Source organism: Bufo gargarizans, chromosome 8, assembly GCF_014858855.1.
Source record: "Bufo gargarizans isolate SCDJY-AF-19 chromosome 8, ASM1485885v1, whole genome shotgun sequence".
Lineage (NCBI taxonomy): Eukaryota > Metazoa > Chordata > Amphibia > Anura > Bufonidae > Bufo > Bufo gargarizans.
In genome coordinates this window covers 77,346,749-77,361,737 of record NC_058087.1, presented here as the reverse complement: position 1 = coordinate 77,361,737, position 14,989 = coordinate 77,346,749, and the positions used below count along the sequence as shown (strand labels likewise).

General features: G+C 41.6%; 1 protein-coding gene across 5 annotated transcripts in view; it reads right to left on the bottom strand.

Annotated features, from left to right (window-relative positions):
• Positions 1 to 436: 436 nt before the first annotated feature.
• The window catches only part of NBEAL1 (neurobeachin like 1), a 200,935-nt gene continuing 186,382 nt past the window's right edge, over positions 437 to 14,989 (bottom strand). For all 5 annotated transcript variants that reach the window (XM_044305049.1, XM_044305051.1, XM_044305048.1 and 2 more), the window contains 3 exons: positions 9,351 to 9,499; positions 6,872 to 7,007; positions 437 to 4,735 (listed from right to left, as the gene is read on the bottom strand). In XM_044305049.1, the coding sequence (XP_044160984.1) occupies positions 4,637 to 4,735; positions 6,872 to 7,007; positions 9,351 to 9,499 (384 nt within the window). In that variant the 3' untranslated portion in view covers positions 437 to 4,636. The remainder of the gene's footprint in view (positions 4,736 to 6,871; positions 7,008 to 9,350; positions 9,500 to 14,989) is intronic.

Sequence of the window (14,989 nt, the reverse complement as noted above, 5' to 3'; positions counted from 1 at the left end):
CAGCTCCCTCCCTGCACGGACATCGCTGACCACGGCACATCTAGGGTTAATGTGCCAGAATTGGTGTTTTCACCGCTGCTGGCGCATACAGCATGGGTTCGGCTATCAGTCACTGCCAGACCCCTGCAGCTGATCAGTGAACCTTAGTACTACGGCGCTGGTATTTTAAACACAGTAGCCAGCGCCGTATTACTGTACTGGTTAAATAGTCCCGTTGTTGATGTGATATCACCTTCACAGCCAGGTAAATGGAGCTCAGGCTGGAGGACTGGAACAACTGCAAAGGATCTGTCATGTAATAACTTACCAGTTCTTTATTGCAGGCTAATCCCAGACTGAACCCGGACTACCCCTTCAAATTATACAATTCATCACATTAATTATGGCAATACAAAAATTCTAAGAAAAAAAATCAAATCACATACTGCAGCAGAAGTGTTATTCAAAGTTTTATTTTGTCCATCGTATTTACAATAGTCAATTCAAATTATTCTGTACAAAATATTAAACAGTTACAGTTTACAAATTTGAAATCTCTAGAAAAGTGCAAATTATTTTGAAAACATCCACAAACACCCTGTACATAAAATAGAGCAGATATACACACACTGTCCTTTCAGCGCCATTAACATATGCAGTTCATTGATTTGCACATCAGTATCCTACAGTCACCGAGAGGAGTATATTATTAAAATTTCAGGTCGCAAAGAACTCAATTTGTAGAAGACAATTACTGTATATAACAAAAAATATTGCACACAAAATTCAGCACAAGCCAGAAAAATTTTATTATTCCAAAAGGCAGATATGTAACACAGCAAAGACAAAGCACACAATCCTGAGAAATACTTATGTAGAGTAAAGAAAAGCTGTAATATTAAAGTTTATTTAATGTTCCTTAAAATAAAATGAGATCACTATTAAAATGTTCAGGTTTCCTTTACTCTGGTCACAAATATTAGTTTTTACTTGTTTTCTAAGGTGGAATCACATAGGGAGGAATTTATCTTTCCCTGCACCCCACTTTTCTTGAGTGAAAAAATTTGCTAACCCAGTTTGCAACTTTTCAAACTTAACTTACACAAAATTTTGATGCAAGTGCGGTTTCTACACCACCCTCCAATAAATGGAGTACGTTTTCAGGCATAGATGAAGACAGAAATATACGGCAGCTCTGAGCTGCCACAGATTTCTGTTTAGGTGCATGGGGTGCCAGAGGATGCTCCTAATTTACGATGAGCTGCGAGTCATAAATTAGGTGCATCCTCTGGCAGTGCAGGGGTTATTGTAGATCGGCGCAAAATGCTAGTCTATGATGAATCTCCCCCATAGAGTTTGAAATCACTTACTAAAAAAGTAAGGCCTATGATCTGGCTCCACATTGTGAGTTGTAATATTGACAAGCACCAATTAAGCATGAGACAGTGGTGCAATAAAATATTGTATTTTAATATTGCTGTTCATTTACTCATGAGTTTCACATCATGATTTCCAAACAACAGACTCAGCTTTGCTACCGCTGTTGCTGAATTTCAAGACATAACAAATGTGCTTAGCACAAAGTGTCAAGCTTGGTGTTAATAAAATAAAGTGAGCCAATCCTTTAAACACATGGAACACAGTAGTCCCTGGAAGACATGAATGATCAGTTTTAGGTATATGAATAGTAATGCTATATAACCTTTACATGAAAATGCACATAAGAAATAAATCACCTACTTGTCAAATGTAGGACTGCATTTGATTGTATGTAAAACAAAAAATTGTATATTCATATTTACAAAGTTAAGAATGTAGTATATACATAATGCATAAAAATCAGTAGACTAATCTCAAGCATAAAATAGGAACCGCACACTGAGCTTAGTATTTGGTTGACAAGGTCATTATACAGTTTGCGATTGAAGTGTTTAGTGTTTTTAGAGACCTTTTTAATGTTAAAAAAATTCTAAATAAATTCTCATTAAATAAAACTTTTAGAATAGTGTCATCGATACAGCAGCAAATTAATCAATACATTGTATAAAACCTTAGATTATTCACACGTGGCAAATTTGTTGCAGATAGTGTTGAGCAAACTTCCGTTATGGATTCTGCTACCACGGACAGACACCAGTTCGCTCATCCCTAGTTTCAGAAATGTCTGCAACGGTCTCATTCATCTATGTGCTTGCGATAAATGCTACCATTTCTGTCACAGGAATTTCTGTGACAAATCTGCCGTGTGTGTATATTACCTATGCAAACTCATTATTTACACTTCATGTGCTGTGTTATGGTCTATATAAAATGTCATGCCAATAAGTTAATTGAGAAACTATGAGGAGTAAGTGTCTCCACAAAAGTCATATAAACAATGAATGGTTACAAATCTACACGTGACAAACTCACAATTCACCGTCCTATTCCTTATCAGATGCATTATGTTCGAGAAACGCAGATTTGCTGCAACCACTGACACTATATTCACCTTTGGATTAACAATATTCTCTGGCAAAATTTTTAATTTATATATAAAAAAAATAAAAAGATTTAACAAAATGTGATTGTTTACCGAGAATATTAGCAATGGTAAGAACGTGCTGCACCTGTCTTAGGACTGCCCTTCCTGTGGGGAGCTGTACAGAGTCCACTTGGCACACATCACTGTTCATGCTGTTTTTGGATGCACAAAAAATTGTACTAACTGATCCAGTGACCAAATCGGTCTACAACAGTAATAAATATAAATAATTTTGCTTTCTTTTTTGGTCATTAAGTACAAATTATGGTATGAACAGAGCCTGAGTAGACTGGAAAGAAAGCAACATAAAAGGTAATTTATGATTGTTAGAATATTAAAGACTAATGCAACGTATAGTATAATGAGCAGATAATAAATACAAACACCACATACATAATAATCAGAGCATTAGATATGATTGCACACCATTTCTTGTATTAATAGAGCTTAATTGAGGAATGTCTTTCAATTTACACAATGCTGATTTTACCATTTCAAGTAGTGACATATAACGGTTTATACAGGGTTTTAATCTATGGGATTTGTTCAGTGCTGCACCTTAAACAGCATTACTCCTATTCTGTGCATAAACTATTTCGTTATGGTGTTTGCATTGTCTATTTGACTGCCAGAACAAGATAGCCCATATCATAAAAACTTATGAGATAAATCTATTGAACTCTTTACTTTGAGGTTGCCAAAACCTGAGAAAACTTGTGTGGTCTGAGGTTTTCAAATATACAATGTGAACCCCAGCAGCCTGATCCGCCAGAGGAACAGACTGGCACAGTTTACCGTATCTGGCATAGCCGGATCCACTTTGAGTACAATGGGATGTGATGAGGAGCTGTCCGCTTTCTGGCATAAATGCTGGTTCTTGGCTGGATAAAAAGTTGTGCATGCAGGACTTTTTGTCTGGCCGAAAAATAAAATAAAAAATAAGTCTTATGGCAGAGAGTGCCCGGATCCCAGTTGGAACCCGTTGTAATCCATGGGGATCCAGTGGTGCACTGCCCTATCTGGCTATGCTGGATACGGTGAACTCCGGTGGTGTGTTCCTTCGCTAGATCAGGCTGTCGGGGTGCACATCACATATGTGGACTAAGCCTAACTTCACACCACACAAGTTTTCTTGTGGAAAGGCTATACATAAAAAGTATTTCTTGCTCTGGTGAATCTGGCATGTCCATGCAATACCCAGAAAGCCAACTCATTTCAATGAGAACTAGCGATACTTCATTTCCTATGGTGGTGCTGCAGGGGAACTGAACACTTGCTGTTGGGTTCCCCCACTCCAGATGACTGCTGGGTGTCCCTACGGCAAGACACCCTGTGACCATCTCATTTAGGAGAACACATAAAACAAAAAGGGAGTATTAGAGCCCTTATGTGCCGTGCAATGTAACATTAAATACGGTTACTAGTCATGCATCCTTGAGGGGAACTAACCTCATGTGCTTTCTATAAGAAATGGTTTCTGCTAGACAGAAAAATGTGATTGCTCAGTAGGCACAAATGTTAATGATTACTACAACACTGGATTGAAACCACAGCTAAACTGGGTCATTACTCCAGAAGGGAGAACCTCATAAGAAATGCATGATATTTCACGTAAAAAAAAAAAAAAAAACATTCAATGGAAACACAAACATTTGATATAAAAAGGCTTCATCTGTTACTTTACTGTCCAGTTACTTTAGACTAAAACTTTGCTTGGAAACATCCCTCCATGGATCAACCATACCGTGAACAAGTCATAAAAGACTAAAGTAGAGTACTTTTCTTACCTAAAGGAGGAATGTCGTGATACTCCCAGTAGTGCTAGGTAGCCCAAATACGATAACATTTTGAACAACATAAAAAGACAAAAAGTAGTGCAATCAAGGGAGGAGATGGCCTTAGAGAGGTCTATGTCTGGAGTTCATACATAAATAACCTTTTGGCCTGAAGGCAGGAGCCGACACCTGGCGGCTGAACAGTTAAGCAGCAATATGAGGCAAAGAAAAATGCACTTGTGTGTATATCCTCTCAGATCCACCACAACTGTAGTGTGTAGCCTTCATTGACAGTTCTCCTCGTAACACTCTGACAAGGCTTCAGATTATGAGCTCCTCACATAACTGTATTCTCACATTAGGAATCTTGTGTGTTATATTCAGTCTCTCCAGATGAGATCTGGCTGAGTCTCCTGCTTGATCCAAAAAGCTTCCTGGAAATTTGACCTGATTTGGCCTAGTAAAAGAAAATCTGCCATTAACAACAAAAAATATAAAATCACCATACTATGGAATGATAGATCACATTTGGTAAATTAGAAACTTATAAAAAATATTAATTATTAAAAGACTTGTGTGATCTAAAAAAAAATAAAAAAAATGATGAAATGAGAAATGTACAACACCAGAGCAGTGGTATCAATGTAGCTGTGCAAGGGCTTGTTTTTTGTGGGACAGTCCATACTTTTTATTGGTACCATTTTGGGGTAAATATGACTATCACTTTTTATACCATTTTTGGGGAGATGAGGTGACAAAAACAGATATTCCATCATAGTTTTTTTAAGTTTTCTTTTTATGCTCTTCACCGCATGGCATAAGTTACATGATCCTTTATAGATTAGTTTTTTTACGGAAGCGACAATACCAATTATGTGTAGTTTTTTAACCAATCACAAATATATGGAAATGGAAAAATGTGATATTTTTTACTTAAAAATAAAAAATTAAGTCCCACTTGGGCTGGTACAAAACACAGCAGTAGTCATCTATTGCCGAAGTTTTGTACCTGTCAGTTTTTTACACTTGCTTCCCTACATGGCAAGCTGATAGCATCTATTGAGACCTTGTGATCATATTGCGGGGGCCCAATGGGGGAGAGGGGAACACTTCACCCTCTGTAAACTCCTTAGATGCTGCAGTCACTACTCACTACACCATCCTAAAGGGTTAAATGGCCTGGATGGGTTTCAACTATATGTTACCGTAGACACCCTTAGCCACTGCATTCTTCATGACATAAACGTATGGCATGGTGTGAGATGGGGTTAAAAACATGAAGTTAAAACACAACGCATTTAGATGGCAGGTCGGCCGTCTTAACCAGATGAAGACAGTGGAGCTTCTGTCGAAATGGGTCGTGTTTTAGCTTTGTGTTTTTAAATAATGTTTTAAAATTATTCAAGAGATCAGTGCTTCGTATATCCCAATTCTCCTAGTATGGAGCACAATGGACAATGAGATTATCGTTGTGCATTACCTAGCCAAGGAATGGAAAAGCAAAGGAGGAAAGAGGACAAAAACATGTCTCCACCTTATAGAAAGAAACAGCACATTCTTATGATCTAGAAATAAAGTAATTGCCAGGTGCAACAAAATAATAGTTTTATTATTTTAATGTTTCTATAATAAATCTGTGGTGACGTTCATCCGTTATGTAGCCCATAGACTTCTATTATGACAGAATGTAAAATAAAATATCTCTTAAAGGCATTCTGTTATGCATTCTGTCATAGAATTCGATGATGGCCTGTGGTAACGGAATTGCCATAAAACATGAAGTTCACTCATCACTAATTACTAACGCACAGCTCTGCCTCAGCCTGCTATCTAGCCCTCTCAAATCAAGGAGCGGGGGAGTGTACAGAGCACAGGAGGGGTTACAAAGCAGTGCTCCAACAATTCAGCCCCACCTCCTGGTGCTCCAATTGCTCATTTGCATTTGAATAATAACATTGACATCTCCGTAGCTATTAAACATGCAGACAAAAGAAGGGTATCGTTTTAATCAGCATGAGCCCGACTAAGGCAGTATGTGTGGCTTAATAGGGTTGATCCAGGTGACAGAGCCACTTTAACCAAAGAACCCTATTAGGTGCTCTGACTTCAAAATCACCATACACTATACTGTGGATAGTTACCCTAGAAATACCTTGGGAACGCAATACTAAACAGGATGTGATTTACCAATAATGATTGTTTTATTAAACAGGAACCGCTGTATAGTGTTCAATTTTCGCTTTACATTGGTTGTACCTAACTATGTGACCTGATTATCCAGGTAAAAGGAAGTCATTCTTGCTCAGGTGCATACTATGACTAAGGTTCTTCTGAATTAAATAAGTGTCCACTGCTGTTTTTTTTTATATGTTGTAAAAAATATTATGCACACTATCTGCTCATTTTAATTATCCTGGCAGTCAGATCCCCAGTGATCAGTAAGTGATGGCCCATCACTTACTTTACTGGGGAATACCTCTGTGTGTGAAATGTTTGATTTAGCCATTACTTCATTAGCTGAATGATGACTGATTTTCACCTCAATGGCTTGATCATTAACATACTGTAACATTATGATTCCAATGGACCTTACCTCTGCTGGCTTGCCAACACCAACAATGATGAGTTTGCCGTCTTCTAGACCCACCAGAATGTGACTGTTCTCCTTGGTCACAGAGACACAATGAATTGGAACCCGCATACTCAAAGGTGAAACACTGAGACTCAAACTAAAAGTAATATAAAGAAAATATACCTAATCAGATGATCTCCATTACCTTATTTCCCTTATATGGGTAATTTATATAGAGTGTATGCATCATTATACATTTATGTAATTACAGTTAGCAATTAAACTGGGAAAAATGAAGGTTAACAGTCTACAAAGCCCAGAGAGATTTTACTGGTAAGTTTTACAAAAATCTTGTTTTCTCGCCCATATTAATTGGGGGACACAGAGACCGTGGGACATCCTAGAGCAGTCCACAGGGAGGGAAAACCACAGACCCATGGAGCAAGCGCCCCTGCAGACAACTAAGAACTGCTGTCTGCAAAACCATGCGTTCCAAGACGGCACCCGCCGATGCATAAGAAGTAGCCGCCCTGCACAACTGTGCGGCCAAACCTTGAATCCTCCGAGCCCAAGAGTGCCCACCGCTCTGGTTGAGTGAGCCGTGACACCAAAGGGCAAAACCCTGCCCCGGGTGCAGTATGCTTAAGCAAATGCAGACGTGCAATTGCCACCCTGGAGGCCACCAATGCCTAGCGAGGACCCTCCGGGATGACAAAAAAGGATAGTCCGTACGCCGGAAGGAACTGGAGGTAAATAGATCGCCAGAGCCCTGACAACGTCCGAATTACCTAACTCCCTTTCCCTAGGGTGTGAAGGGGAGGGACACAGTGATGGAAAGACAGATTCTTCATTGAAATGGAAACCAGAGACCACCGTCGGGAGAAAGGAATGAACGGGCTGGGGAACCGCTTATGCCTGTCAGAACCAGAATGTTCTCTGCAAGAGAGCGCCCCAACCCGGACACCCATCTGATGGATGTGATAACCACAAGAAAAAGACCACCTTCCAGGACAGGGGTCAAAGTGACATCTCCCGCAAGGTTCAAGGGAAGAATTCCGGAGAGATGAGAGCGATCCGACTAATGTCAGATCCGAAGGCGAAAAAGGAGGACGGTATGGAGGACCCGTATATGCCATTCCCTGAAGGTATTATGGGCCCCGGGTGAGTCAGAGGAGTCTGGAAAAGGATACACAGGCGGAAAAGGAGGATGGTATGGAGGACTCGTATATGCCATTCCCTGAAGGTATTATGGGCCCCGGGTGAGTCAGAGGAGTCTGGAAAAGGATACACAGCACCGAACCTGACACAGCAAGGAAATAATGGCCAAACCAAAAACCCAGAACCGCAGGATTCACCCCTGCTAAAGGGAAGCACTCCACGGAAATGATAAGTGGTCCACCAATGTATCACGCCGGCCGGGGCGCGATCCACATCTTAGAAACCAGACCCATACCCAGATTGATCCCCATACTGCATAGAGAGGAAGATTTAATATAGGATAGGTCATAAATATCAGATTGGAAGAGGGCAGGAACTCCCGACACCCCCATGATCACCGATCAGAATTTTGAAGAGAAGGCTGCATTGCTACAAGCGCTGCCTTCTCTCTATTGTTTACCGCCATCGCAACTGCAGCAGTTTTTTAATTACAGCTAAGCAGTCCTATTCACTTCAATGGGACGCCTCTGTAGAACTCACTTGAATAGAAAGGAGCTGGGAAGTGAATGGGACGGCTTGGGAGTAATTACACCTGCTCACCGTTGTGGTTGGGACGGCAAGCAGGTAAACAATGAAGAGAAGGCGGCCTTCTCTTCAAACAACTGATTGGAAGGGGTGCCGGCCGACCTGATAACGATGAAGGAAAAAAGTTCAATCTTCAGAGACGACAAAGCTTCTTTACCATAAGAACTATGAATCTGTGGAATAGTCTACCTCAGGACATGGCATTGGCTGGAACACTGTTTTTAAAAAAAAGGCTTAGGGAACTGTATTATGTAACTCTGTTACAAAGACATATTCAAAAAAAGATTATGGGCCAATGCTGAAGACAATATCAGCTATAGGCCTCATGCACACGGCCGTGTTCCGCGGCCGAGAGCGGACCGTGGAAACCCGGCCGGGATTCCTCCTGGCAGCATGAGCGCACGGCGTCATTGGTTGCTATGACGCCGTGCGCTTCATGCAGCCGCTGCTGTACAGTAATACACTAGTATAGTGTGCATGAGGCCATACTTGTAATCCCATGATGATATAATATTATAGTGAGGCCACTTTCACATCAACAGAGAAAATCCTGCTGGAACTAATGGTGCTAGTGAGAAACTAGCCTTAGTCTTCCAAAGCAGCACAGATGCAATAATATTACAAGACATGTTATTTGGATGACATTCCTGTAATGTAATGTACAGAGTTAAAGAAAACAAACCGACTTGTACCTGTGCAGCAGTATCTTGCTAATATAAACTGCTTATGGTACCCTATAGCAGCCACTATTACTAACCTGTACAGATCACGTATAGAAAGATGTCCCTGACGGCTCCCAATCACAATGTATTCACCGCTGACGCACATGTCCAATATTTGCTCCTTCAGGCCCTCAGAGCCCAGGTATTTTCCATTCACACTATACAGATGTAAGGCATTCTTGTTCTACAAGCAGAAACACAATCCTTAATAACTGCAGCATCTAGACATGCCTCTAACTTCAGTAGGACACAGTTGTGTAAAATGTACAATATAACACAGCATAAAAAGGCGAGACACAAAATACATAGGCATCCAGTGATTATTTACATTAAAGGAGACTCATCAAGAGGCTTTCGCTGTTAAACCAGGCAAAATAGTACTGATCAGCAACCTTCACACTCCAGTTGCTCTGAAACTACAACTCCCAGCATGCACACTTATTGATTATATCTGTAAATAATAAATCAAGGCAACTGGACGTACTGGAGATTTCTTGAAAACATTTCACTCGAAGAACGAGTGAAACGTTTTCAAGAAGTCTACAGTACGTCCAGTTGCCTTGATTTATTATTTACAGAAATACCATGACCTGGATAAATGAGAACCTTCACAGACACAGTTATTGATTGTTCTTGTAACTCCCACGGAAGTGATAGGAGGATTCTGGGGGTTGTAGTTTCAAAACAGCTAAAGTGCCAGAGGCTGCTGATCTCTGTCTTATAGGCTAATGAGACTAATAATACCTTTCACTTAGCAATCCGTTGTTTCATTCTGAAAAAAAAAATTAAATATACTTTTAATCATGCAAATGAGTAGTTAAGTGCACTGACGGGGGGCGTGGCCTGGCCGGCAATGTGAAGAGACGTGCGCCTTGAGCTCCGGTGCGGCAACTAACAATATCCTCAGGCATCCTGCGGCTGGAGCCTCTGAATCAACAGAAAGGAGATCGCAGACGGTGGACAAGTGCCGCACAAGTGTTTTCAGCCATGACCTGCACTACAAAGAAAGATCAAGAGGGCGCAGGTCCGGCTAAGCAACATGGCGCCGCCGTGTCAACTAGGTCAGTGGACGTGGTGGCTCGCCTGGAACAATTTGCCCAGATCCCCCCACACAGAGGGAAACACTGAAGGCACAGCAGGGGAAGATAGAGGGAACAGAAATAAGCCCTCATATGTATGTCTCCAGGGGAAAATGCGATTGCCAAGATGGTGGACCCCACGTGGAGGAGGCAGGAGTTGAAAAAGGGGGAGCTTGTGAAGCTTCTTGCACAGCCCTTGATACAGTCAGTTATCTACACATACTCTGCCACAAGACTCAGAGCCTACAATTAAAGATATATTTCTGGCAGTACAAAGCTGCAGCTCTGCATTAATGACCCTAAAAGCATCTATGGGGTCCCCTCAAGAAAGTGTCTCTTTTATCCGGCAAGACATAAGAAAAGTTAATGAGCGTGTTGCTGAATGAATGAATGAATAACTTATATAGCGCTACAATTGCGAACTAAATCGCCTCAAGGCGCTTTTGCAGCCCTTGACCGCCTGTGCCTTCAGAAGAGGTGGGTCTTGAGCTTCTTCCTGAAGGCTAGATTGTTTTCTTCTGAGCGGATCTCCGCAGGTAGAATGTTCCATAGCCAGGGTCCTTGGATTGCGAACCTTCGTTCGCCTTTTGATTTGTAGCGGGTCTTGGGGATATGGAGGAGGTTCTGGTTAGCTGACCGGATCTGGGGTGTAGTGCTTTATTTTTTCGCAGAGGTATTGGGGTGCTTTCCCTTGTGTACATTTATGGGTGAGGCAGAGGGTCTTGAATTTTATCCGATCCTTCACGGGTAGCCAATGGAGGGTCTTCAAGGACGAAGTAATAGATTCCCAGTTTTTTTTTCCAGTTATCAGTCTGGCGGCTGTGTTCTGGACAACTTGTAAACGTGAAATTTGATATTTGGGAAGTCCTAGATAGAGGGAAGTTTGCGTAGTCCAGTCGGGAATTGATGGTTATTCCAACTACTGCTGCTGCGTCTCCTTCAGGGATGAAGGGAATGAGTCTGCGCAGCAGGCGAAGAAGATGATGGGATCCACTGACTTATGATCCTATTTGTGCATCCATTGTCATGTCTGAGTCAAAGATGACTCCGAGGTTTTTGACTTTGGTGCTGGGAGTAATGGTTTGTTCGAGGATGGTGTGTGGCGTGCATGTCATGCTAGAGTTTTTGTTTTGGTTTGCATGAAGGTAGAGGAGTTCTGTTTTGGAACCATTGAGTTTGAGAGAGCTCTCAGTCATTCTCTCGTCAATCAATGAGAGGCAGATTTCCAGGGCGTGGTATTGATCTTTTTTGTTGGTAATGCGCAAATAAAGTTGGGTGTCATCAGCGTAGGAATGATAGAGCAGATCCTGGTTGCTGACGATAAAACGGAGGATTTGGAGAATAGATCACGCCGTAATAATCTTCGCTTGGTAGGAGTACCGGAAAAGGCAGAAGGGGTTAATGCTACGCTATTCTTTGAGGAGTGGTTCAAGGATAAGTTTGGTCAAAATTTCCTGTCTCCGTTATTCGCAATTGAACGGCACATAGGGTGCCGTTCCCCAACCACCACCACCCCCAGACCAATTCTGCTTAGGATCCTGCATTTTCAAGACTGGGACACTATTCTCCACAATGCAAGAGATCATGCGGATCCAACTATCCATGGCAACAAGATATTTATTTTTCCGGACTTGTCGGCGGAGGTCCAAAGACGGGCGAAATTTCTGGATGTTAAAAAAAACGCAGAAGAATGAAAAATGTGCAGTACTCTATGCTCTATCCCTCCAAGCTACGTGTAGTCGCTGGCGGGAAGATTCACTTCTTTGAATTGAAGTGTTTTGGCATCCATGTACTTCACTCTGCATGACACTGCTACTCTTTTAGTTAAGATATATTGGTAGATGGTCAGTTATAATGAGCAGACTGATGTCCCTAGCCGTCACTCTTATTGATTAGTTATCTGCTTCCTTTTTATATCTCTATATTAAATGAACAAAAAGCCACTTGTTACATTAGAATTGTTGCTGCTCGGGATACTATGTTTAAAAGATACCCTTATGTTAATAGTGCACCGGTTCTATTGCATTGCACTGTCGGGGGCGGGTCCCTGGTGCCGCCTCTTCTTGTTTATCGGCTACAGAAAATGTTTGTGCTCCATGTCCCTTTTTTGGGACGAAAGGAAGGTTTCTTCATTGGAGTTCTTTTAGGTTATATTTTTTTGTAATGGGGGGAATTTGCAGAGAGACAACATACCTTTTTGTTTAGCTGACCACTGGATAGAAAATAATCCATATGGTCGCAAATATCCTACGTATATCTATTATTTTCTAAAATATGGCGGGTAAGACTCAGGTCATACTCTAGAATGTTAGAGGCATGGGTGATGCCACAAAGCATAAGGCAGTTTTTATGACTATGCAACAGCACCAACCGGCCATATTGTGTCTCATAGAAACACATCTGTCTAAGCACTCTCAGAGACTGCTCAGTAAGCCCTGGATCTCGCATGCCTATCATTCCACCTAAACTTCACATGTTCGAGAGGCTAGCATTCTGGTACACAAGGCTTTGCCTTTTAAATTCTACTCTTCAGAGATCGATCCTGATGGTAGATATGTTTGCTTATATTGCTCTATATATAAAGTACAATTTTTCCTTATTGCCATATACATACCTCCACCATACTCCTGTAATGTGATTGACAGCCGTACTTCAAGGCCCTCCAGCATCGATACTTATGTTAGGAGATTTTAAAAAGTATTTAGACCCATCCGTGGATAAATTTCATCATTGCCCCACTCTAACAGGTACCCCGGAGACCTCATTGGCAAAGCTATTGCGCGAACTGAATCTACATGATCTGTGGAGAATACGATATCCAGATACATGCGAGCATTCCTGCTTTTCAACATCTTATAACTCCCTCTCCAGAATAGATTTGCCTATTGGGTCCTTAGAGGCTTCATCATTTATCTCTGCTATAGAATCAGACTACTCCCCTATCCGACTGTAAATGCCTCTGCGGGCAGTTTACTGGCCAGAGTGGTCAGCTCGCAGGAGGGCCTATCAAGAATAATGGCTATTAGAACTTAAGAAGGAATCCACTCTACAGATGACTCTGTTGTCCTTAATGAGTTTTATAGATAGTACAAGGAGTTATACACTTCAAAACTAAACATGAGCGCTAGTGACCTTAAATCCCATCTTGCCAATATACCTATACCAATACTGTCACCAGAATCAGCCCGGTATCTGGATGAGCCCTTAGAAATGGAGGAACTTAAAGCGGCTCTTGGGTCTTTTCCTAACAAGAAGGCCCAGGGCTCTGATGGTCTGCCAGCTGAATTCTTTAAACGTTATCAGAAAAGTCTTCTCCCTCACCTATTAGACACACTTAAAGATGCTTTGCGATTGAGGAAATTACCTGCATCCATGCGGGAGGCGGTGGTGGTGGCACTTCCAAAGCCTGGGAAGGACCTAACTTTACCAGACCAGTCTTTACCCATCTCTCTTTTATCTGCGATGTGAAAATACTGGCAAAAGTACTAGCCAATCGCCTGAATAAAGTGATTACCTCCATTATACATGAGAATCAGTCAGGATTTATGCCGGACAACAAGTACCTCGATTAATCTTCGGAGATTATTTCTTAATCTCCAGAGACCGATGGACACTAGGGGCTGCCGCTCGGTGGTGTCCCTCAAAGCTGCCAAGGATTTTGACAGCGTTAAATGGGAGTATCTGTAGGAGATTATGAGAACTATGGGATTCGGACCGGGATTTTTGTCATGGGTTCAGCTTTTATACTACTCACCAGTTGTCAGAATTAGGGTAAATGGGGTGTTTTCTGCACAGTTTCCATTGCATAGGGGAACAAGACAGGGTTGTCTGTTGTCCCCTCTATTGTTTGCCATCGGCATCGAGCCCCTGGCCTGTCTTCTGCGTGCGTCTCCCGATTGGAGAGGGTTTCCACTGGGTCCCCGAGAGGAGAGAATCTCCCTATATGCGGATATATGCAGGAGATAGAGTATGCTATATCTACCCGATTATCAACTGCATCACCGAATTTGGAAAGCGTTCAGGACTAACAACTAATTGGGATAAGTTAGTGATCCTTCCTCTTGACTCCTTTCTACCACAGTTGGATTAGACACAAATTCCGCTACAAATCGCTCATAGCTTCAAATATTTGGGGATAATGATAACACCAACAATCACAGATTATGTTAAAGTAAATATGAACCCCCTGATTCGTAAATTTACAGACAAGGTAAATGCCTGGTGTAAACTCCCTTTATTAGTATTTGGTCGGTGCAATTTAATTACTGTATGTGTCACATAATTCTCCTATGTGGATCCCTCAAAGGGTATTTTACAAGATCCAGGGTATTTTTCGCTCCCTAGTATGGGAAAAACAGTAGCCTAGAATCCGTATGGAGACATTACAAAGGGGTAAGGAGGAGGGGGGCCTTTCTCTGCCAAATTCATGGCTGTATTTTATAGCCACTCAGGTAGAGCATCTCAAGGGACGGGGCCTGGAATTATCCCACAATATTACTAATGGCAAAAATTTGGTCTAAATTTAGGGACTTGGTTGGTTTTCAGGGTCTATGATAACACGCCCACGGTTGCCTGAGATATTTTGGATAGAAGAT